Source organism: Hyperoodon ampullatus (assembly GCF_949752795.1).
Source record: "Hyperoodon ampullatus genome assembly, chromosome: 2".
Classification (NCBI taxonomy): Eukaryota; Metazoa; Chordata; class Mammalia; order Artiodactyla; family Ziphiidae; genus Hyperoodon; species Hyperoodon ampullatus.
Window position 1 is genome coordinate 168712732 of NC_136915.1, and position 22759 is coordinate 168735490.

General features: G+C 37.0%; 1 protein-coding gene across 6 annotated transcripts in view; it reads right to left on the bottom strand.

Moving 5' to 3' along the window:
• Positions 1 to 22759, bottom strand: part of DNM3 (dynamin 3) — a gene marked incomplete at both ends in the record, with an annotated part of 593219 nt that overhangs the window by 411129 nt on the left and 159331 nt on the right. For all 6 annotated transcript variants that reach the window (XM_079696529.1, XM_079696527.1, XM_079696525.1 and 3 more), the window contains 2 exons: positions 17287 to 17490; positions 18418 to 18567. In XM_079696529.1, coding sequence (XP_079552655.1) covers positions 17287 to 17490; positions 18418 to 18567 — 354 coding nt within the window. The remainder of the gene's footprint in view (positions 1 to 17286; positions 17491 to 18417; positions 18568 to 22759) is intronic.

Consider the following 22759-nt stretch of genomic DNA (forward strand, 5'->3'; position numbering starts at 1 on the left):
CGCGTGGGAACACTTTTAACTGAAGTTCCAGTTGGTTAACTTGGAACTGGTTGATAGCACCAGATCTCTTTTAATGTCATCCTTCACTCCCAAATCAAATCCAAGCTTCTCAGGTCATCTGTCCTTCATCTGAACAGGAATTTCTCCTACAGCAAAAGTTTCTATTAAGTCCATCAGCTCCACTGGGACCTACTAAATAGGGAACATGATTTTCATTATATAGATCACTATAGGCACCATCACCAGAAACTGTGTTTCACACACACACACCCCATGCACACAACTGTATAGGTAATCCAACTGGCTCTGGCTTTGTGCATCATTATGGGTTATAAAGGTGACAACACATGAATGTGTAAGGAGCATTAGACAAGTCATAATGTTGGCAACCCTAAGAAGAGACAAGCAAGAAGGAAGTAGAAAGCAAGGGTTAACTTTGCTGAGTAAGACTTCAGTTTAACAGCTATAAACTTCCTGAAAATACAGCAACTATTGGCTTTTATCACAGAAATTCCTGCAGGAAAAATAACTTTGTTAGTCTGAAACTCAACAGCCACAAACCTACTTTCTAACCAACGAAGTATGTTAATTTTATGTAGTACTTTTACAGGGCTTATTAAGTGCCAGGCACTTTTCTAAATACTATGCAGATATTAACTCATTTAATTTCATAACAACCTTATAAGGAAGGTAGTATTATTATCCCCATTTTACAGATGAGGAAACTGAGGTATGTAAAGATTAAGAAATTTGCCCAAGATCACACAGCTAGTAAGTGGTAGAGCCAGGATTCAAGCCCAGGCAGTTTGGCTCCAGAGTTTGTGCTATTAACCACTAGGCTATACTGTTTTAAAATGTAATTTTTACATGTCTTATGCTTTATTAGTGTACTTTCTTTATTAAGGCAACATTTCTTAAGAATGTTTCCTGGGGCTTCCCTGGTGGCACAGTGGTTGAGAGTCCGCCTGCCGAGGCAGGGGACACGGGTTCATGATCCGGTCCGGGAAGATCCCACATGCCGCGGAGCGGCTGGGCCTGTGAGCCATGGCCGTTGAGCCTGCGCGTCTGGAGGCTGTGCTCCACAACGGGAGAGGACACAACAGTGAGAGGTCCACGTACCACAAAAAAAAAAAAAAAAAAAAAAAGAACGTATCCTGGTTATTTCAGCAGAACAGCTTGTACTTTCATTTCAACATGCTTCCCACTTCCTCCCCTTGCTGCCTTTCTGCCAATCCTTTGCACTATGCCACCTGGAACTGTCTTTATTGTCACCATATTACTCCAACACACTCATGCTCTGGTCTAAACAATAGCTCTCACCTCCTTGCCTTCATCTAGTTCTTTCCTTCATGCCCCTCTGGTGGAAGAAAAGAGAATGAAGGTTAATGTTCTTACTCCTCAGTTCTGTTCCAAACCAAAATCTTCCACCTTCATATAAAATATTGCTTTGGAGTCTTACACCATCTGGTTATAGCACCCTCTGTTCCTCCTTGTTGCCGTCACCTACCAAATGCCCAGACACCCATCTTCAACACTCAGACACAAACACACACACACACACAGACACACCCTCTTTATTGCAGGTTTCAGCATCAGGGTCTTCTTCACCACCCTTAGCTCCACCATTATCCAGGCAGCATCAATGTATGTGAGGACGATGTATTCATTTCTCTTCATGTATTTAGTTTCTTGAGCTCTTCTATTCAATGATTTTCACCTGCATGTCATTTTAGCAATTTCCTCCCATGACCACATCCTGGACATTTATTATCTGGACTTGTTCCAACTGTAAATTATAAACTCTAACATTCTAGTCTCTAACCACAAACTCCTATTCTTCCAATTTCTTTACTCACCTACTATAAATAATGCATTGATATTCTTCAGTCTTATTTGGAACCTCAACTCTGAACCATCCCATTTTCCCTAAAACTTACGGGTCCTTTTTGGCTTCCCTTTCTTCCCTTCCTCCAAAGGTTTCACAGTTCATCTTTCTAACTATTATTTTTCCAATATCCTCAACTCTTCTGCCTTCCATCCAATGGATCCCACAGAATTCTGACCCAAAAGCAATCCAAGTACTTGCCTCTCAAAATCCTTCACTGCTGAGTGTTCCTGGGAATCATAAAATCCGAAGCCTTGGTGCAGATGGCTCTGGCCTCAATGGAGTCCTTCAGTGTTGCCCACTTTCTCCTTCTCTCTTTCCCCACAGTGGCTGTCCAAAATACCTTTCTCCTCAAACATCATACACAACTCCCTTTTCTCCTATCCTCCTTACTGTCCCCCCACCACCATCCTGACTCCCAGTTCCTTCTCAGCCTATAGCCTTGCTTCTTACTTAAGAGGAAAAAAACCTATGTCAATAGGCAATAAATTCTTCAAATGCCTCTCCAGATATCTACAGATAAACCTCTATCTGCATGTACTAAATTTCTTACTTCACTCTTGTCTCAGTGGAAGAAATAATTCTCTTTCTATTCAAGGATCATAACAAGCACTCAAGAAATGTTAGACGAAGAACAGAGAGAAGAAAAAGGAAAGGAATATAGAGCTGGAGAGAAGGAGAGAGAGATTCTGATAAGCCATGGAAAATGAGGGTCTTATAGAAATTTAGAAGAGTTTTGTTTTGTTTTAATGATATTTTTATTTATACTGTCAACGAAATAAATATATAGATCTGGTTTGGACAGATATTCTGGAGATAGATTATAGAATATGTTTCTATCTACGTTAACGGGAATGTTAGAAGTTTATGATCATATCAGAATTCAGGAGTAAGATTTAATTGCATAGGTAACTATTACTTGTGTTTTAAATATCTTTGAATTTTGAAACAAGAAACACATGAGAATACAATTATTCTATAATGTTAAAGTCACTTTAATTAAACACTTCCACTTTGAATAGCAATGCAACACTTATACATATATCAATATAAACAGAAGTCTTAAGAAAGATTCAGATCAGTAATATGCAATTTAGGGAACAAGAGAATATGTCCTATTTCTTTCTTATATATATTTTTAGTCTTTCTAATAAATAGTGTTTCTTTTTCACGTTTAAATTTCTACATTCAAACGCCACAAAAGGAAATTTTAGACTTGTTCAAGCAACGTCTTTACAGTGACCCCCAGTGGCAAAAGGAATGAACGTGTCAGTTTTAGTAATCCACGTCTTAGTGGCCTTTCGTACTGATACAATCTTGATGACAATAACAAGTTCCATTTTAATAGAACATTCACTGTTACCAACGTCTTCACGTTTTTCTCTTTTATTCCTGTTTTTTAAAAGAATTAAATTTATTTATTTATTTATTTATATCCATATTCAAGTCCTAAATCTATTCTCTTTCTCTCTTTCATGGTGAATTTCATAATCAAGGTTATTTTATTTTTCCCAACAAAAATAGCATATCAAGAAGTACACACTTCTGTAAAAAATCTTTTTAAAGCCTATTAAGATGAATTTTTTTTGTTGTCATGTTTCCAATTCTAAGATTCAACATACTTTTTATGACATACATAAATCTAGGTGTGATTTATATATGACATATAAATCTAGATGTAATCTTAAATATAATTGTAAGACTCAACATACTTTTTAAAACTCAAATGGAAGTTCTTCTCTACACTTGGGTAAGCCTATCAATCTTCAGATGAACTACTCTTTTTGCAAAGAGGCTGATTTCTAACACAAGATTTAACAAACTTATTCGAATTGTATACACGTGAAACTCTTGAAATTCAAGTACAAATGTAAAATAGCAATATGAATTTGAAATATGCATCTGTAATTCTCAGGCTTCAGAGTATAATATTATGATGATATATTCCGTACACCTCCTATCAAAGTTCTGATCACACAGGATTGTAAGGTCATGTATATCTGTGGTCCCTGCTTTATTTAGAGCAGATATCTAACGTATTCCTTGTTCAAGCTTAGTACATAGTAGATGTTAAATTTAAAAGAATGATTGATTGAACAGAAAGAATGTAAAACAACTTTTTCAAAGACCAGAACTATTTTGGTTTTAGCCTTTGTTCCTAGCATTTCCTCCATTTGAAGAAAAAAAAAAAACTAATTGATTTTAAGAGTCACACTCATGCTAAAAATAAGCTCAAAAACATATCCCTTAAGAAGTCAAAACATGCTTTGTATCAGTTAACACACTAGGTTATTTCTTCTTAAAGAATCAGATAGCTTCACAAATATTAATTGATTCAATTAATATCCGGTAGGGTTTGCACTCTTGATTTAATTACTTAATATCTACAGTTGACCCTCCGTATCTGCTGATGCAAAACCTGCAGGTGAGGAGGGTGAACTGTATTCATTGTATTATGTAATTTTATATAAGGAACTTGAACATCCATGGATTTTGGTATCTGCAGGGCCTCTTGGAATCAATCCCCCAGGGGCACTGAGGAACAACTGTATTAATTGTTTTTAATATGGTCAAATATTTAAGCTAAGAATCTCAAGGTAAAATGAGAATCCAATTAGGAAAAAAGAATAGCTGCAGAGAAAGAGACACTGACTGGAAAATAGGTTTTCTCCATGGATTGCTCTTACATTTGCATTTTATAAACATATTCATTATATTCTGAGTGCTGACTTAACACCTGGATGCTTGAAGCTTCTGTTTAACTTAACAGCACCTCCAGCACCTCCATGACCAGATAGAAAAGTAAAGTGCTTTGGCAACTGCTAAGTGTTGCCAAAGGTCAATGAGTATCAGCTTACATCACCTATGAACTAACTTTTTCCAGATTGAATATGGAGACTTGTGGAAAGGCAAAACCTTGAGGAGGTAGGTTGGACACACCTCCACAAAACAAATAAGGAAGTCTGCCTTCAGCCTCCTGGTAAATCCTCACCAATTCACAAATTTCATCTCAAGAGAAAATGGTGCACTCTTTCCCAACCAGAGGTCTAACACTCCTCTTGGAGTGTTTTTTATACTTCCGGAAGACCTCTGGTCATGCTAGATTTAGAAATGAAATTTGTTTGCTGAGAAATAAATCACCATGAAAGGAATTTCCAGACACATTTGCCTCCCTAGTGAGGCCTTTAAACACCCCTCTATTGTAGACAACAAGCTTGATGGGTAATGCTAAAATACTGCTGTGCCTAGAAGATAAAAGGCACAGTGAGAGTCTTCATGGGTAATGAACTCATGCTCAAGTAATAAATCAATACCACTGCTGGGATTGACTCTTCTGCTTTTATACAGAAAATGTGAGTGCCTCTTTAGGATGAACTGCTCAGCGAGGGTATAACAGTATCTATAAAACACAAAGATACTAGTGTCACTTCTAGTCATGTTGAACAGCAGTGTAAACATGGCGTCTTTATTATATGACCATTAGAACCTATCAGGGTAGGTGGATATTACACCATCATAAATAAACTCAATATGTTGAAAGCTATCTCTCCACCAATCAATCTAACCAGCTAACCTCATCTGTATCCATATCCTCTGCCTTTTGTACTCTTAAAATAGAGAACAATCTAATTCTCTTCTATCTATGGCAAGGACTCCCATAGGTGCCCCATGTAACATTCCCACTCCCCTTAATCAAGGATTTTTCTCATATATTTATCCTGTCTTTATCCTGCTTCTCCTATATTTATCCCATCTCTATTCTTCTTTAACACTTTTCTCTCTCTTCTGGTCCATTCTCATCAACACACAAACATGGTATGAATATTGCCCATCCTTCAAAAACGTTCTCTGATCTTAAACAACTAGTGTCCCATTTTTCTGCTTCCCTCTACCGTGAATCCTGAGAAAGCTGTCTGTATTCTGTCTCCACTTCCTCACATCCAAGTCTCCTTTGAACCTTCTCCTAGGAGATTTTCCTACCACACCCTTCTTATCAAGGTCAGCAATGACTTTCATGTGCCAAATCCAAAGGTCAATTCTCTACCCTCATCTCCATTACATGAAAATATAAAAGTCTGGTTTAGATACAAAAGTTGAAAGTAATGATGACTTAGACAGAGTTCAAGGCTGCTTTCCTTCTGTTTACAACTGAATCTTCCAGGAAGCAGTGGAAAGAATTCATGGGCTAAGAATACAAGCAACTGAATGGATGCAGCTTCCCAGAACTTCCTGGGTTCCTCACAGAGAATTGCTGTAAGTCTGAAGCTGAATACAAGCTGTGAGGACTGGGGAAATTGCCAAGTCAGAGGGGCAAAGAAATATAGATTCACTGCCTTTTATGCCATTAGGTTGGGTGCACCACTTCACTACAATGTAAGGGAAATCCCACTTTCCCATAGTTACCAGCTCCTGTGTTTCATTTCTTACTGTTATTGGGCTTCCTTACAATGCCTGAGCAGTAGAATCGGCCTTGACCTACCAAACCACCCTCTTGATCTCTCAGCGGCATTTGACACAGCCCATGACAACGCCCTTCTTGAAATCCTCTTTTCCCGTGGCTTCAGGAATACCATACTCACTTGGGTTTCTACCACTTCTCAGTCACCTTTGCTTTTTCTTCTCCCCTTCACCACTACTAAAATACTGGAGAGCCCCAGTGCTACTTCCTTGGCCTTCCTTCTCTTCTCTATCTACATTCATCTACGTGCTCTCAACTCAACTAGTCTCAAGGAGTTAGATATTATCTGAATTAGTTCCCTAAGGATGTCACAACAAATTACCACAAACTGGTGGTTTGCTCCACTCTCTGCCTCCATCTTGGCATGGCCTTCTCTGTGTCCCTCTCAAATCCTCCTCTCTCTTCTCCTATAAAAACACTACTCATTGGATTTAGGAAGCACCATAAATCCAGGAATATCTCATCTCAAGATTCTTAACCTAATTACATCTGCAAAGACCCTATTTCCAAATAAGGACACATTCACAGGTTATCAGGGGTTAGAACTTAGATATATCTTTTGGGGGGGATATAATCCAACTCAGGACACCACCTCTAGGCTGATATCCCCCAGATTCATAACTCCAGCTTGAAACTCTCCCTTGAATTCCAGTCTCTAACACCACTACTTAGGTGACTAATAAACATCTCAAATTTTATATGTCCAAAAGGGAACACTTGATTCCCCCAACCATGTTTCTCTCCTAATATTCCCAATCCCAGTAAATGGCATCACCATTAAAACCCTTGGAGTCAACTTTGACTCCTTTCTTTTACCCCCAGCAAGCCACCAGTAAACTATCAGCTCTACTTTCAAAATATATCTTGAGTCTGACAGCTTCTTCCCTCTGTACCATTACTCTCTTATTCTAAGCCACATCATCCCTCTCCCCACTGGACCTCTTTGAAGGAGTAATCCAACTGATCTCCTTGTTTATACTCGTGCCCCTCTTTTAGTCATTTCTTCTCACAGCAGCCAGACTGACCTATGAAAACATAAATCAGATCTTGTTTCTCTACACTCAAAACGCTCCAGCGGCTGCTCATCACACTTTGAACAAAATACAAAGTCTCTGTCATGGCCTAGAAGACCCCACTTGATCTGGGCCCGCCTACCTCTCTGATTGCAGAAAGTACTTCTCTTCCTCTCACTGAGCTCCATCCTCGATGGCCTCCTTGCTGTTCCTTAACAGAAAAGCCAGTTCTCCCAGTCCTTTGTGCTTGCTGTCCCCTTTACCTGGAATGCTGCACCTCCAGATATTCACAGGGCTGGTTCCCTCACTTAACAGTTCTCTGCTCATATGCTGCTTCCATGGACCATTACTCTCTCTTCCCTTATACTATTTTATTTTTCTTCATAGCACTTATCACTACTGGACATTAAAATAATCATTTATCAGACATCTTGGCTGTTTCCCCCATTAGAATGTGAATTGCATAAGGCCAAGATTTGCTTTGTTCCACTGTATTCATGCTGCTCAAAGTGGTGTCCAGCATATAGTAGTTGCTCATTAACTACTTGTTGAATAAATGAACAAGCAACTACAATCATCTTTTAAAATTAGTTAAAGCAATGTAGCCATATTGAAAACTGATATGAAAAGTAAAAATCGCATTAAACCAGTTGAAGATAATATTCACTGAGTGCGTTTGGGAAATAATGAAGAAGCATTCAGGTGAGAATGTAAACATGAACTCTTCCAAACCAATTCTTTAGCCAGCATTTATAATATTTCCTCTAAAAGTTCAATCCTTAAGTTTGTCAATGAGTCTGTTTCTTATACAGATCGATACAGAGATATTCTAATAAATCTCTGCCTTAAATAGAAGAATTATGAACAAAACCTAATTCAACATAACTTTAACAATGCTTCACCATGTTTAGTACCATAAAACTACTTTATCAAGCAGGTATTACTCAAATTTTATAAAAATCTAACGTGTTCATGATTATCACTGAACGAAGTGTTTAAAACACAGTTGGTGTGAGAAAGATAGACGATACAGTGGTAGACTACACCTACTGGTCTCAGAGATAGGTAGGCTCATATCATGCTTCTGTTACTCACGAGCTATCTAACCGTGAGCAAGTTCCATAGCTTCTCTAAGCTCAGTTCCTCTTATATAAAACTGGGCAATGCCACCTACCTGACAGGATACTTGTGGTTATAACATATGACACACAGTGTTATTACACAACCCATTTCACTTGAATTAATATATGTTGTGAGCCAAATCACATCCCCTAAAATATGAAAATGTTCATTCCATAAAGCAGATCCTCTGTAAACCTTTTTCTGGGGACTTTTATGACCTCACACATAAGACAAGATGCCATGTAAACAGCTTATTTTTTTTAAGTAGTGGAAAGTCACAAAAATAATCAGAAATATGTAGTGTATATCTACCTAGCCTAGGATCCTACTAGGTGGTCCAGCATATAGAATTAACGCTAAGGACCACAAGCACTTTGCCTGGCTCAATAGATGCCTGATAAATGTCTGCTGAATAACAAATTAATGGATTAACTAACAAAGGCAGTGATTGAATTCTTAATACACCAGATTAGAACTTCTAAATAGCTGGAGGAAATGTTCCTTAGAGAAATCAATGCAGTCTCCATGGTAAGAATACTAGTCTGGCCCTCTTACTCTGTTTCTGTGAGTAGCAGCTGGCACAATGCCTTAAACACATCAAGCGAAGCTAAGAAGCTAAGGACAACCCTCCTTCCACCCTATCCCAGCCTCAACCCAGCTAAGGTCTTCTTTTACCTACAGTTAATCTAGCAATTTGCAGGTGAATCTGAAATTATTTTAATTTTTATGACACATTATTAAAATATTCAAAATAATTCTATTACAATTCTACCTGTTATCAAGACTTATTAGTTCACATTAGTGTAGGCAGCAGTTTGGATTAGAGAATGCTACTGATTGTTTTATAGGTTTATTAATACTATAAATGACGTACAAAAAATAAAATAACAAAGTAGTATACTGTGAATATTTTCAAGAGGAAAATAACTGCTAGCATTTGGCCAGCCATTTAGAGTTTGAGTTGTCTTTACAGGCAAATTTAACTTATTTAATTATCATAGCAACCCTTTGAGGTTTATTATAATTTCATGTCATTTTAGAGTTGAGGTAATAAAGTTCAAAAAAGTTAAATAACTTGCCCAAGAATATACAACCATGAAGTAACAGATCAGTTTCCAAATCCTGTGTTCTTTCATCTATACCATTTAATAAAGCAATTAATTGAAGAATGGTCTGATGAAGTAGAAAGAGCACTAGATGAGGAGGAAGGGGCTATCACAAATGCACTGTGTGGTTGCAGGCATGTTATTCAACATTGTGTACATCACCTGAACAAATTTCCTCATCCCAAAATATGACCTCAACGCAGCCAACCTCAAAGTATTCTGGTGAAACTAAAACCAAAGTATGTAAGAGTACTTTGAAAATTTAAGACCACTATACTGGGAAAAATATTTGTAAAACATTAAATAATTCTGATGATTAGGGGTTTGACCTTTTAAATAGCATAGCCATTCCCCTTGAAGTTTTACTGAAAATCCTCATTTAGTCAGAAAAACATTTTTCACAAATAATTCAAAAGATAAGCTCAACCTTTGTCTAGCTACAAATTTGTGACATTCTACATACACTGGGAGAATAATTCATCATGAATCTTATTTTAATATAAAAAATGTATAACTCTATCCCAGGATTTTAGTAACATTTATTTTGTAAAAGCTTTAACTTTTAAGATCATTATGCAAATAATTTATAATTAACTTATCAACATAAACTTCCTTCTCAGGTACATATTCGAATATACCCAAGTCCTACTAAGGTGAAAATGGCCTATCTATGTCAAATAGGCTTAATTTAGTGCAAAGTAGCTACTGCCTAAAATAGACCACTTCTCAGAAAACTATATAATTATGTACCTTGGTGGATAAGATTATAATCTAGATACCTTGAATAAAGAATGGTCCTCTATTATCTAAATAGGTAATCCTCTTTAGCTAAAGGCAAAACCTCAGGAAGAATGTACATGAAGTGATGAGAACAGGTCACTTTCAAGCCAGCCAAATCAATCCTGAAGACTAACAGGGTGACAGATATCACAACCAGATTATCCTCATCATCTCAATTCAGATGTCTTTTATATGAAAATGTCCTGATTATTAAAGTTATATAGGATTAGGATAAAGAATATTGGAATGGAATAAGGAATCGTGGAATAGAACCTCTGAAAAGGCCATTTTTCCATAAAAGCAACAAGAATACTGGCAATAGTTGTCAAAATAAACTTTTTCAGAACTCTCAAAATTAACCAAAGGTTTACAACAATGTGAGGGGCATTTATTCAGCAAAATCACTGGATCTCAGGAATAACAGAGAAATTTGTGGTGTTTGGACTTTCCCTATTCCCAGTCCCCTCTCCTTAGCTCTGCAGTAGCCTTAAAAACCAAAAATCCCACAATCACAGCAAAAAATAGCAGCCAGCAGCTATTGGAAGGGAAAGAATGGGGTTGGAATACACCAGAAGTACCACTTTCAGAGAACTGTAATTATTTAACCTGTCTAGTAGTTCTCTAAAAATATCCATTCATAGAGCTTTCTTTATTTGGCCCAACTCAGAGCTTACTCAGTGCAAATAGCATTTTCCCCCAGGTAGCATGTGGAAAACAATCAGTGGCAATTGTTTAACATAACAGCTGCCTCAGGCAGCAATAACAGTTGGGGGAAAAAAAGATGATGACCAAAAAAAACAAAAATTGGGGGAACGAGATGGCCAGAAGGGCCTGTGAATTTTGTATAATCTAGAATCGAGAAGGCCACATGCATGCCTGGGGCTGTGCATATTCTCAGGAAAGATCTCAGAAGGCCCTAAACTCTCACCTCCAGCTAACCTTAAGGCTCTACACAAGCAGGAAGTGAAGACAAGCAGGAAGTGAAGACTAAGGCAGAGTTATAAACTGCCTGAGCACTGAAGGCATATTCCAAAATGCACATCAAATCCTTCAGCAAATGCTGGGAGACTACTTGGCTCTGAGCACTTAAGAAAATCTCTGTCTAATAACTAGCTGATCAATGAGAAAACTGAGTAAAGACTTTAATAACCACAAATAACAAAGAATACAGACCTTACAGAATTAGCTCAGGAAAATTACTAAGCAAACAAATAGCAACAACAACAACCAACAACAAAAACAAACACTGGGGGAGGAGAGGAATCTGATTTTGAGTGGTGCCACATTATATTACTTAACATGTTCCACTTTCAACAAAATATTACAAGATGTGTGAAGAAAGTATGCCTCATACACAGGAAAATAAGCATGCAGTAGAAAAACTGTCTCTGAGGAAGTCCAGACATTGAACCTACTAGACAAAGACTTTAAATCAGCTATTTTAAATATCTTCAAAGAGCTAAAGGAAGCCATATTTAAATAACCAAAAAAGTAAGAGAATGATTTTTCACCAAATATAGAATATCAATAAAGATATAGAAATTATTTTTAAAAAATAAATTCTGGAGGTGAAAATTAAAATAATAGGAATAAAAAATTCCCTAGAAAGGTTCAACAGCAGATCTGAGCAAGCAGAAAAAAGAATCAGCAAATCTTAAGACAGGTCAGTTGAGACTGTTTCTCTCATCTGAGGATCAGAAAGAAAAATGAATAAAGAAAATAAAGGAGCATATCAAGTGTACCAACATACATTTAATGGGAATCTCAGAAAGAAAAGAAAGGGGAAGAAAGAATAGTTAAAGAAATAATGGCTGAAAATGTCCAAAATTTGATGAAAACTATCAATCTACACATCCAAAAAGTTCAACAAACTCCAAGAAGGATAAAAAATCAAAGAGATCCACATCTATCAACATCATAATCAAACTTTCAAAAGACAAAGACAAAGAGAAAATCTATAAAGCAACAAGAGAGAAGAGATTCATGATGTTGAAGGGATCCTCAGTGAGATTAACAGCTGATTTCTCATCAGAAAGCTACAGAGGTCAGAAGGCAGTGAGATGGCATGCTCAAAGTGGTGAAATAAAGACTATCAGCTAAGAATTTTCCTTCAAAAATTAAGGAGAAGTTAAGAGAGTCCCAGATAAATAAAAACTGAAAGATTCCCTTACTAGCAAATTTACCCTACAAGAAATACTAACTGAAGTCCTTCAGGGTGAAATAAAAGGACACTAGACAGTAACTCTAATTCACACAAAGAAATAAAGAACACTGGTAAAGGTAACTACAGTTGATCCTCCATATCCACAGTTTCTGCATCCATGGAGTCAACCAACTGTGGATCAAAAATATTCCCAAAACAATCCCATAATGTTGCCAAAAGCAAAACTTGAATTTGCCACACACCAGAAACTATTTACATAGCATTTACATTGTATTAGGTATTATAAGTAATCTAGAGATGATTTAAAATATATGGGAAGATGTGCATAGGTTACATGAAAATATCATGCCATTTTATATAAGGGACTTGAGCATGTGCAGATTTGGGTGTGTTTCCACTGGGAGTCCTAGACCCATCCCCCACAGATACCAAGGGACAAATGTACATAAGTAAATGTAAAAAATATATAATGTATTTGTGTTTGTGTGTAACTTTTTTTCTCCTGATTTAAAAGAGAACTACATAAAGCAGTATTTATGTCTCTGTTGATGGGCTTGTGATGTATAAAGGTAATTTGTAGAACAATAATAGCACAAAGGAAAGGGAGGAACTGGAGCTATATGGAAGCAAAAATTTTGTATACTATTGAAATTAAGTTGGTATTGATCTGAACCAGATTATAAATTAAGAGGTTATAAATTAAGAGGTTAATTGTAATCCCATGGCAACCACTAAGAAAATAACTTTAAAATACTAAAATAAATGACAAGGTAATTAAAATGGTATATTAGAAAATACATTTTTAACAAAAATCAAGGCAATAATAAAGAAATAGAGAAACAAAAAGACTTACATATGTAAAATAGCAAAATGAAAGTCATAAATTCTATCTTTCAGTAATTACATGGAAATGGACTAACACTCCGATCAAAAGGCAGATATTGGTAGAATGGGCTTTTTAAAAATTGATCCAACTATGTGCTACCTACAGGAGACACATTTTATATTCAAAGACACAAAAAGGTTGAAAGTAAAGAATGGAAAAAGATATACCAAGGAAATAGTAACAAAAAGAGAGTTGCAGTGGCTACACTAATATCAAACAAAATAGAATTTAAGACAAAAATTGTTACTAGAGACAAAAAACATTTTATAATGATCAAAAGGTCAATCCATCAAGAAGACATAACAAGTATAAATAAACCTAACAACAGTTCTAAAATACATAAAGCAAAACCCAACACAATTGAAGGGAGAAATAGACAATTTATCAATAATAATGGGAGACTTCAATATCTCATTTTCAATAATAGAAGAACCAGACAGAGGACCAAGAAGGCAACAATATTTGAACAGCATTATAAACCAAATAGAACTAAAAAGCATCTATAGAACACTCTACCCAACAACAGCAAAAAATACATTCTGCTCAAATGCACATGGAACATTCTCCAGGACAGACCACGTTAGGCCATAAAACAAGTCTCAATAAATTTGAAAGGATTAAAATAATACAAAATACGGGGCTTCCCTGGTGGCGCAGTGGCTGGGAGTCCGCCTGCCGATGCAGGGGACACGGGTTCGTGCCCCGGTCCGGGAAGGTCCCACATGCCGCGGAGCGGCTGGGCCCATGAGCCATGGCCGCTGAGCCTGTGTGTCCGGAGCCTGTGCTCTGCAGCGGGAGAGGCCACAACGGTGAGAGGCCCATGTACCGCAAAAAATAATAATAATAATACAAAATACGCTCTCCAATCCAATGGAATGAAATTAGAAATCAATAGCAGAAAGAAATCTGGGAAACTCAAAAACATGTAGAAGTTAAGCAACACATACCTAACTAACCAAAGTTGGTGTCACTGCTTTTTTACCAAAGCTGTAATTATAAGGAAAACTAGACCTCTGAATCAGATATTAGAATGATTCAGTCTTCCCACAGAATGACTGGGAGGGCACAGAGGGTAAATAAAGGTATCTATTTGTCAACCCCAATATACCATGTCTCTATATCTCATATTCTAAGCTCAAGTTGCATTGAGTCCTACAGCTTCTTCTTTTCTCTATTTTAATTCTTTTACTACAAATGTGAACCCTATTGCTTTGGGCAAGAATTCACCCTCTTCCCTTGGAGCTTCAGTGATGTCCAGGACCAGCCAAAGCCTCAGGATAGCAGCACACAAAAGTGGGTCTCTGGTGGAGACCTAATCACCAGGCAAACCTGAGGGTTCTCAAGTACGATAGTGTTCAGAAGTTTCAGAATTGAAACTAGGATTCAAAAACAAATAATAAACCCTGAGGTTAGCAAGGAACTTCTAGTAACTAACCCAAGAATTGTACTTATGAGCCTTCAGGCAATGAATTTGTCCTCCTTAGCGATCACCATGCAAGAGTAGACAAAGAAGTAGCATAAAGTGGCATTAAATATTTTCTCTATTTCTGTAAAATTATCAATTATTTGCAAAGTTCCCTGTGAATTATCTGCAAAGTTCCCTGTGAGTTATCTGCAAACTTTCAAAAATCTGTTCTTAGGACTACCATTTACAGGATATAAAAAATTGGGGTAACGAGGGCCTATCTTTGACAAAGCAGGAATTAAAATGAGCCGCAAGAAATGAGGCTCATTTGGGGTAAATTCATGAACATTCACATGGCAATTTCTAAGTGGCAGCTAATAAAAATAAGCTTGTAAAATAAGCTAGGTCTATAGCAGAAAAAAAAAGTCTCATTTAACTTTCTGGATACAGATTTGTGGCAGACAGACTGGGGATATCATTTGTACTCCTCCATGATGTTTCATCTGAAGTAAGTGTGGACTTCTCAGGGATGTGATTGTGCTGCACTCACTAGAATCCACTGATGGAAGTGTTATCTCTCTCTGTTCCAATCAGATAACCTGGTTTTGTCTCCTTCAGAACAAGAAGGCTTCTGAGACAGGGGTGTTTTAGTATCATTTTTATAACTAGACTCCAGCCCCAATCCATAATCTGGCTCTCCCAAGTCGCTGATGCTGAAGAAGGAGTCCTGGTGATGGTCCCCATGTAGCCATCTGGAACTTCCACCTGCTTTTTTTGAAACCCCAATCTCAGGTATATTGGAAGAAGCCAAGAAGAAGAAAACCAGTCACTACTGCAGAACTCTGAAAAGGTTCAAGAACTGAAGGCACCAAGGTTAGTGTAAGGGGAGCTGAAAATAGAAGAACTAGCTGAAAATTTATATGGTTTCCTGTTAGGCCGCCAGACTCTTTTTCCCATCTTGCACACCCACACAGTTACTCCTCCTTGACCTCAGCAGAATACTGAAGATTTACTTTCAGAAGAGGATGAACCAGAAGGATTTTGGACTTAAGAAGACCTTCAGGAATGCCATTATGAAAGCAGAGGGATTAATGAAAAGTCTACATGCTGAATAGTGAGAATCACCCCACCTTCCCCCACCAACTCAATTCTTCCTTGTAGCTCTGAGACCACTGGACATCAGGCTTATACCAAGTCACCTCAAGAGAAAATACTTGCAGAATCTAATAGCAGCTGAGGAAGTCTACCCACAAAATGGCCAGGTCCCAGCCCAATCACCCTATGGAAAAGCCCATTAGTCAATGAATCCCTTTCAAGCACAGGCAGACCTTCCATCAGCTTTTTAGTGCTCTACTCTTAAATCTACGAGAGCAGCAAAAGATCACCAGTCACTTGAAAAAGGTCTCTAACATCAAAGATAATGACCAAAACAAACAACCAGAAAAAAAATGAACTCAGAGACATTGTAGATTACAAAAAGAAAACCTCAAAAAGCTCTCATTAAAATCTTTAGAGAAGATACTGCACTGGAGAAGCCAAGAGCATGATGCTATTTTAAAAAATAACATTCACAAAATAAGAAAATGCTGTTGGAACTTTTAAATGATATCAAAAATGAAAAATTAGAGGAGCTAAAAGTTGAGTAAAGATTGCAAAAAGTAGAACAAAGAGACAAACAGATGATAAATGAGATTAAAAAAAAAAAAAAAGAGGATTAATCCAGGAGTTTTAAGATGTCAATAATAAGAATTCCAGATAAAGAGACCAGAGAAAATGGGGCAATTAATTATTTTTTTTAAAAAAAGAATTCCTAGAATTGGAGAAGATGCATCTGCATCTTGAAAGGACACATCACTGAGTGCCATTCATAATTTCTTTAAACAGACACACACAAAGACCCATCACTGGAGTCCCTGAACATAAATTATTACTCAGCTCAGAGAAAGAAAAAGTCAAACATCAGCATAAATAAGGGACTTTTTTTGGATTCTGAAATGCCAGTAACAAATATATATTATGAAAGCAGAGATTTAAGTCAAATATTATAAACTAAATACTATCTTACATGCATTAAACGAGCTTCCTATTTTAATGAAAAACAAACAAAAACAGAAAAGATTTTTTTATTGGGAGTATATTCAGATAACTCATAAAAACTAAGGAGAGAATCTGAAATCTGTATCAGAAATTTCTTTTATTAGCTGTTAAAATAAGTAGTTCATAACAATTAGAAATGTCTATTTTCCTAGATCTCAGTTAATCTTACATTTATTCATATAGGTTTAGACAATATTCCCCAGTTATTTTTCTTTCAGCATCTTAAATATGAAAGACCTAACAATATTAATAATGGTGAATTTAATTAATAATAAAATCAACTTAGGAGAATTTGTGTTACCTTGAAATATACCCAAACTCTTGACATTTTAAACTAATTCCCGTTCGTCTTATGGGCCATACACTCACCTTGAGGATCAACTTCTTTAGCTAGTTTCAGTGCATCTGAGTTTGCAAGATCGGTGTTGGCTGGGGTAACAGCCAAAATCAGACAGTTCTCCCGTGTGATGAACTGCATGATCATTTCTCTGATCTGGTGCTCAATATCTGGTGGCTGATCTCCCACGGGCACTTTAGTAATTCCAGGCAGGTCGATAAGGGTTAGATTTAACACTATGGAAAGAAAAAAAAAAAAGGTTTTACATATACCGTCAATGCTGAAAGATATCAGCAATGCAGAATCATGTGTCACTTTAGTAGAAATAAAACAAGCTGAGCTTTACGTATTGTGTATCTGAAGAACTTCGACTCGTGCATAGAATAAAAAGGATAGAATTCAAAATGGCTTTTCAAGTTTTCTCTATTTTTATAATATGATTGTGCTAGGCCAAATGACCATTTTAACATAATTTAAGAAGCACTGATTTGCATACCTAATAGTTTTCTCAGAGAGCTGTCACATTTGTTACTGGGAGCTATAATTCAAACACTGAACAATAAGTGAATATGTTGTTTGCCAGTCTTGTACATTGTCTTCAAATGGTGTAAAAATTCTCTGGGTAAGGTTTGCCCTTCCCTTTAAAAGAATCATACATGGGCTTCCCTGGTGGCGCAGTGGTTGAGAGTCTGCCTGCCGATGCAGGGGACACGGGTTCGTGCCCCGGTCTGGGAGGATCCCACATGCCGCGGAGCGGCTGGGCCCGTGAGCCATGGCCGCTGGGCCTGCGCGTCCGGAGCCTGTGCTCCGCAGCGGGAGAGGTCACAACAATGAGAGGCCACCGTACCGCAAAAAAAAAAAAACAAAAAAAAAATGGAAGTTTTCATGCATACCTCTTCGGAATTCTAAAAGTTTAAGATAAACATTAAAAAAACTTTTTAAAATGACTTACTCAATTCTCTTTTAAAAGTTATCTCCTCCTGTCTCCCCATAAATAATTTTATGAGCTGTTTGGATCATACCATTTACTGAAGTATCTAAGCACAATCCTAGAAACTCGGTATTTTTTGAGAGAAAAAAACATCTTCTATAAATACTGTATGTTAATTAATATAGTAAAAATTTTTGAGGACAAGAATTTGGAATTTTGTTGTTTTACTTACCATGTGGGGAATAGACTCGTAAATTAATGGGTATGGAGGAAATCCCTTTATTCATTCCGGTTACTCGATCTGTTTCTGCTTCAATCTCATGGCGAACTTCATCAAAATCTGTAATTTTTTTTCCTTTGCAATGTAGAAATTCTGCATATTCTACAAAAGACAAATTAATACAACCTAAAATTCATGTACTCTTGCAACAATAAGGAAATAATGCCTCTTTAATTACAAGTCAAAGTATCCAGTATTGCCTCTTCAGCCATCACAATGAGAGAACACAGTAGTTAACAAAAAGCACAGTTAACTTTAGAAATATTAAACAGTTCAAATGCTAAGGCTGCTAAATTTGCTAATTTTCAGATAAGCAATTAAGTAATATAAGCAGTCTTTAAACCACCTAGCCTACTAAATAAAGAGAATTCTGGCCCTCCAAATGATGAAACAAATAATAGCAACCAATTGTCAAAGAAATTAGAGCTAGGGTACACAAAAAGCCTACTTACTAATCCTATTAGAATATCCTTTTTCAATATCACCACTTTATCACGATGGAATGCTAAATTATATAAATATAGCTTCAAAAGGCAAGAAGATTTAGAAACAACGTTTGCTTTATTCTTTAAAAAGAAATAATATATGGAATATTTTAGCTTTAAAATATACTACTCAAAATACCACACCAATTTCTTTAATTAAAAAGATATTTTCTCAAGAAAAAAAAGACAGGATATTACAAAGAAACTATTTACCTGCAATCTAAAAAAAAAAAAATCAGTATCTGTAGGCAGAAGGAAAAACTCTAAAGTAACTATATAATAACAGAATATTCGTTTTTTTAAATTTCAGTAACATCTTGAAACTGTTGTGCTATCAATTTCTATACCTGCTTCCAGAGATATCAAGTATATGATAAACAACACAACTCAAAAAAGGAAACTGATACTATTAGACCTAAAAATTTTATGATAATTTTAACAAGGGAACAAGTCTTAACAAATACTTTAATTTCTCTAACAACTAGCTGAAGAACTGCTCCACCAAACGTAGACTAAGGCTAAGTATTCTGGGCCAGATAGCAGCTGAGACAATTACTGGTAGTCTTTCTATGATTCCCCACCATAAATATTTAACCTTCACCCACTATATGGCAAGGCCAACAGGGAGACAACTACAAGATGTGGCTCATGCATCAATGGTGGAAATATACACAACAATTAAGCTTCAATAGGCTTCAGAAGTCTGGCCTGAAGAGACCACTGCATCATCTGGCATTTTCTTTCGCATATTTACCTCATTGGTGCTGTTTTTATTAGATTATAAATTCTTAGATGATAGAGCCTTTATTTTATTTACCCACTCAGTGGCTAGGCCAGTACCATGTAAGAGTTTAAAGATAAGTAGAGGATAAAACAATAAGAAAAATAAAGAGGAACAATGGATGTCAGATCCTAAAAAATAAATAAAACTTAGTAAGTAAACATGAGCCGTAAGTAATTTATAATAAACAGTACTTTTCAATTCAATATGTTGTGTGGAAACTGAAAATCTTAGAACTTTTGGCTATCGTAATTATTACGTTCATAGAATCAAAAAGTTTCTGGATCAGGGACTACATTTTCAATTATGTTACTAATCAATAATTCAAGTAACACAAATGTGTACTTCTCTAGTTGCCACTAGATGGCGCCTATTTGCTTTCTCTGTAGTAAACTAATGCCCTTCCAGAAAGCTGCAAAATCAATGCAATTTTCAAATTAGATTTAAATTCATTCCTGGACTTCTGAAAATGCTTTTACCTTGGAATTGAGAGGTTGGAATTATGCAGTACCATCTCAAACCTCTGTGTCTTTTTAGGGATAGGGTTCCACAAAGAGATTTAGGGATGTATTTACTGAGCTCCTACTACTTCTCAGGCACTGTTTTAGAAGTTGGGTATATAGTAAAGTGAAAAAAATAGTCTCTAGCCTCATGAAGCTTAAATTACAGTGAGATAAAATAGTAAACAGTGTTTGTGTGCCAGATTATAAGTGCTATGGAGAAAACTGAATACGGGGGATATTAAATACTGGGGAAGGGAGGTTGCTTTGTTATATGTGTCGGTCAAGGAAGGCTTCTCTGATATGATAAAGTAACATTTGAGAAAAGACTCAAGAAGCCATGCTTTACATAAGAGGATCCCAGTAGACTGCCTGAAGCAGACTATGCTTGGCATATTGGAGGAAGAGCAAGGAGGCCAACGTGCCTGGAGCACAGAGCATGGGGGAGAGAGGCAGGAGATGAGGTCAGAGCTGTGGTACAGACCTGGATGGTATAGGGCCTGTGGGCCATTTTAAGGGCTTTGATTTTTACTCTAAATGAATGGTAGAGCACTTGAAGCATTTTGGGTAGAGGGGAAACATGAGGCGACCTAGGTTTTAAATAAAGAACTGTACTGTTGTGTTAAGAACAGACAGAGAGGTATGAGAAGAAGCTGGCTAGCAGAATAATAAAGGTGAGATGATGAGGCTTGGACCTGGGTGGGAGTGGTGAGGAGTGGTTACATTATAATGAAGTTTGAAGGAAAAACCAGCAGGATTTGCTGATGGATTAAAGGAGAGGTATAGGAGAAAGAAATGAGTTAAGAATAACTTCAAGGAGGCTGACCTCAGCAATGAGAAGAATTTTGAAGTAGAAAAGACTGACAGAAAGGAAGATGTTGGGGAGATGGGGTTGGGGATCAAGAGATCAGTTTGGCAACCCAATAAAAAATGGGCAGAAGACCTTAATAGACATTTCTCTAAAGAAGACATACAGATGGCTAAAAAGCACATGAAAGCATTCTCAACATCACTAATTATCAGAGAAATGCAAATCAAAACTACAATGAGGTATCACCTTACACCAGTCAGAATGGCCACCATCAAAAAATCTACAAACAATAGGGGCTTCCCTGGTGGCGCAGTGGTTGGGGGTCCGCGTGCCGATGCGGGGGGCATGGGTTCGTGCCCCGGTCTGGGAGGATCCCACGTGCCGCGGAGCGGCTGGGCCCGTGAGTCATGGCCGCTGGGCCTGCGCGTCCGGAGCCTGTGCTCCGCAGCGGGAGAGGCCGCAAGACTGAGAGGCCCTCGTACCGCAAAAAAAAAAAAAAAAAAATCTACAAACAATAAATGCTGGAGAGGGTGTGGAGAAAAGGGAACCCTCCTACACTGTTGGTGGGAATGTAAATTGGTACAGCCACTATGGAGAACAGTATGGAGGTTCCTTAAGAAACTAAGAACAGAGCTACCATATGATCTAGCAAGCCCACTCCTGGGCATATATCCGGAGAAAACCTTAATTTGAAAAGATACATGCATCCCAATGTTCACTGCAGCACTATTTACAATAGCCAAGACATGGAAGCAACCTAAATGTCCATCGACAGAGGAATGGATAAAGAAGATGTGGTACATATATACAATGGAATATTACTAAGCCATAAAAAAGAATGAAATAATGCTATTTACAGCAACATAGATGGACCTATTGATTATCATACTAAGTGAAGTAGGTCAGACAGAGAAAGACAAATATCATATGATATCACTCATATGTAGAATCTAACTTTTAAAAAGATACAAATGAACTTATTTACAAAACAGAAACAGATTTACAGATATCGAAAACAAACTTATGGTTACCAAAGGGGAAACGTGTGGGTAGGGGGGAGGGATAAATCAGAAGCTTGGGATGAACATAAACACACTACTATATATAAGACAGATAACCAACAAGGTCCTACTGTATGGCACAGGGATCTCTACTCAATGTTCTGTGATTACCTATATGAGAAAAGAATCTAAAAAAAGAATGAATATATGTATATGTATAACCGAATCACTTTGTTGTACACCTGAAACTAACACAACATTATAAATCAACTATACTCCAATAAAATTAAATTTAAAAGTTCAGTTTGGGACCTATTAAGCTTGTGATGCCTACTACACACCACCCACATGGAGAAACAGAACTGCCACTAATGGTTGAGAATCATGAAGCTGAAAGACACACAATTCGCATTCATATCATCTGATAAGTGTATATCTATTCTGAAATTTTTACAGAAGATGGCAGTCAAGGGCTTGAGGAAAGGTTAGCCTTTTCTAATTAGCACAAAAATGCTTTGGTGCTGGATCTGTGAGTCTTTCATCTAGGGAGAAGTCCAAGCTAGATTTATATATATTTGGAATTCGTTAAAGTTAGGCAAGTAGATGAGATCACTAAGCGAGAGACAGATAAGGAAGAGGTCAGAGCACTGGGTCCCAGGTTTTCCAATGTTTAGAGGTCAGGAAATGGAGAGTAAGCCCGAGTGGTCAACAAGATA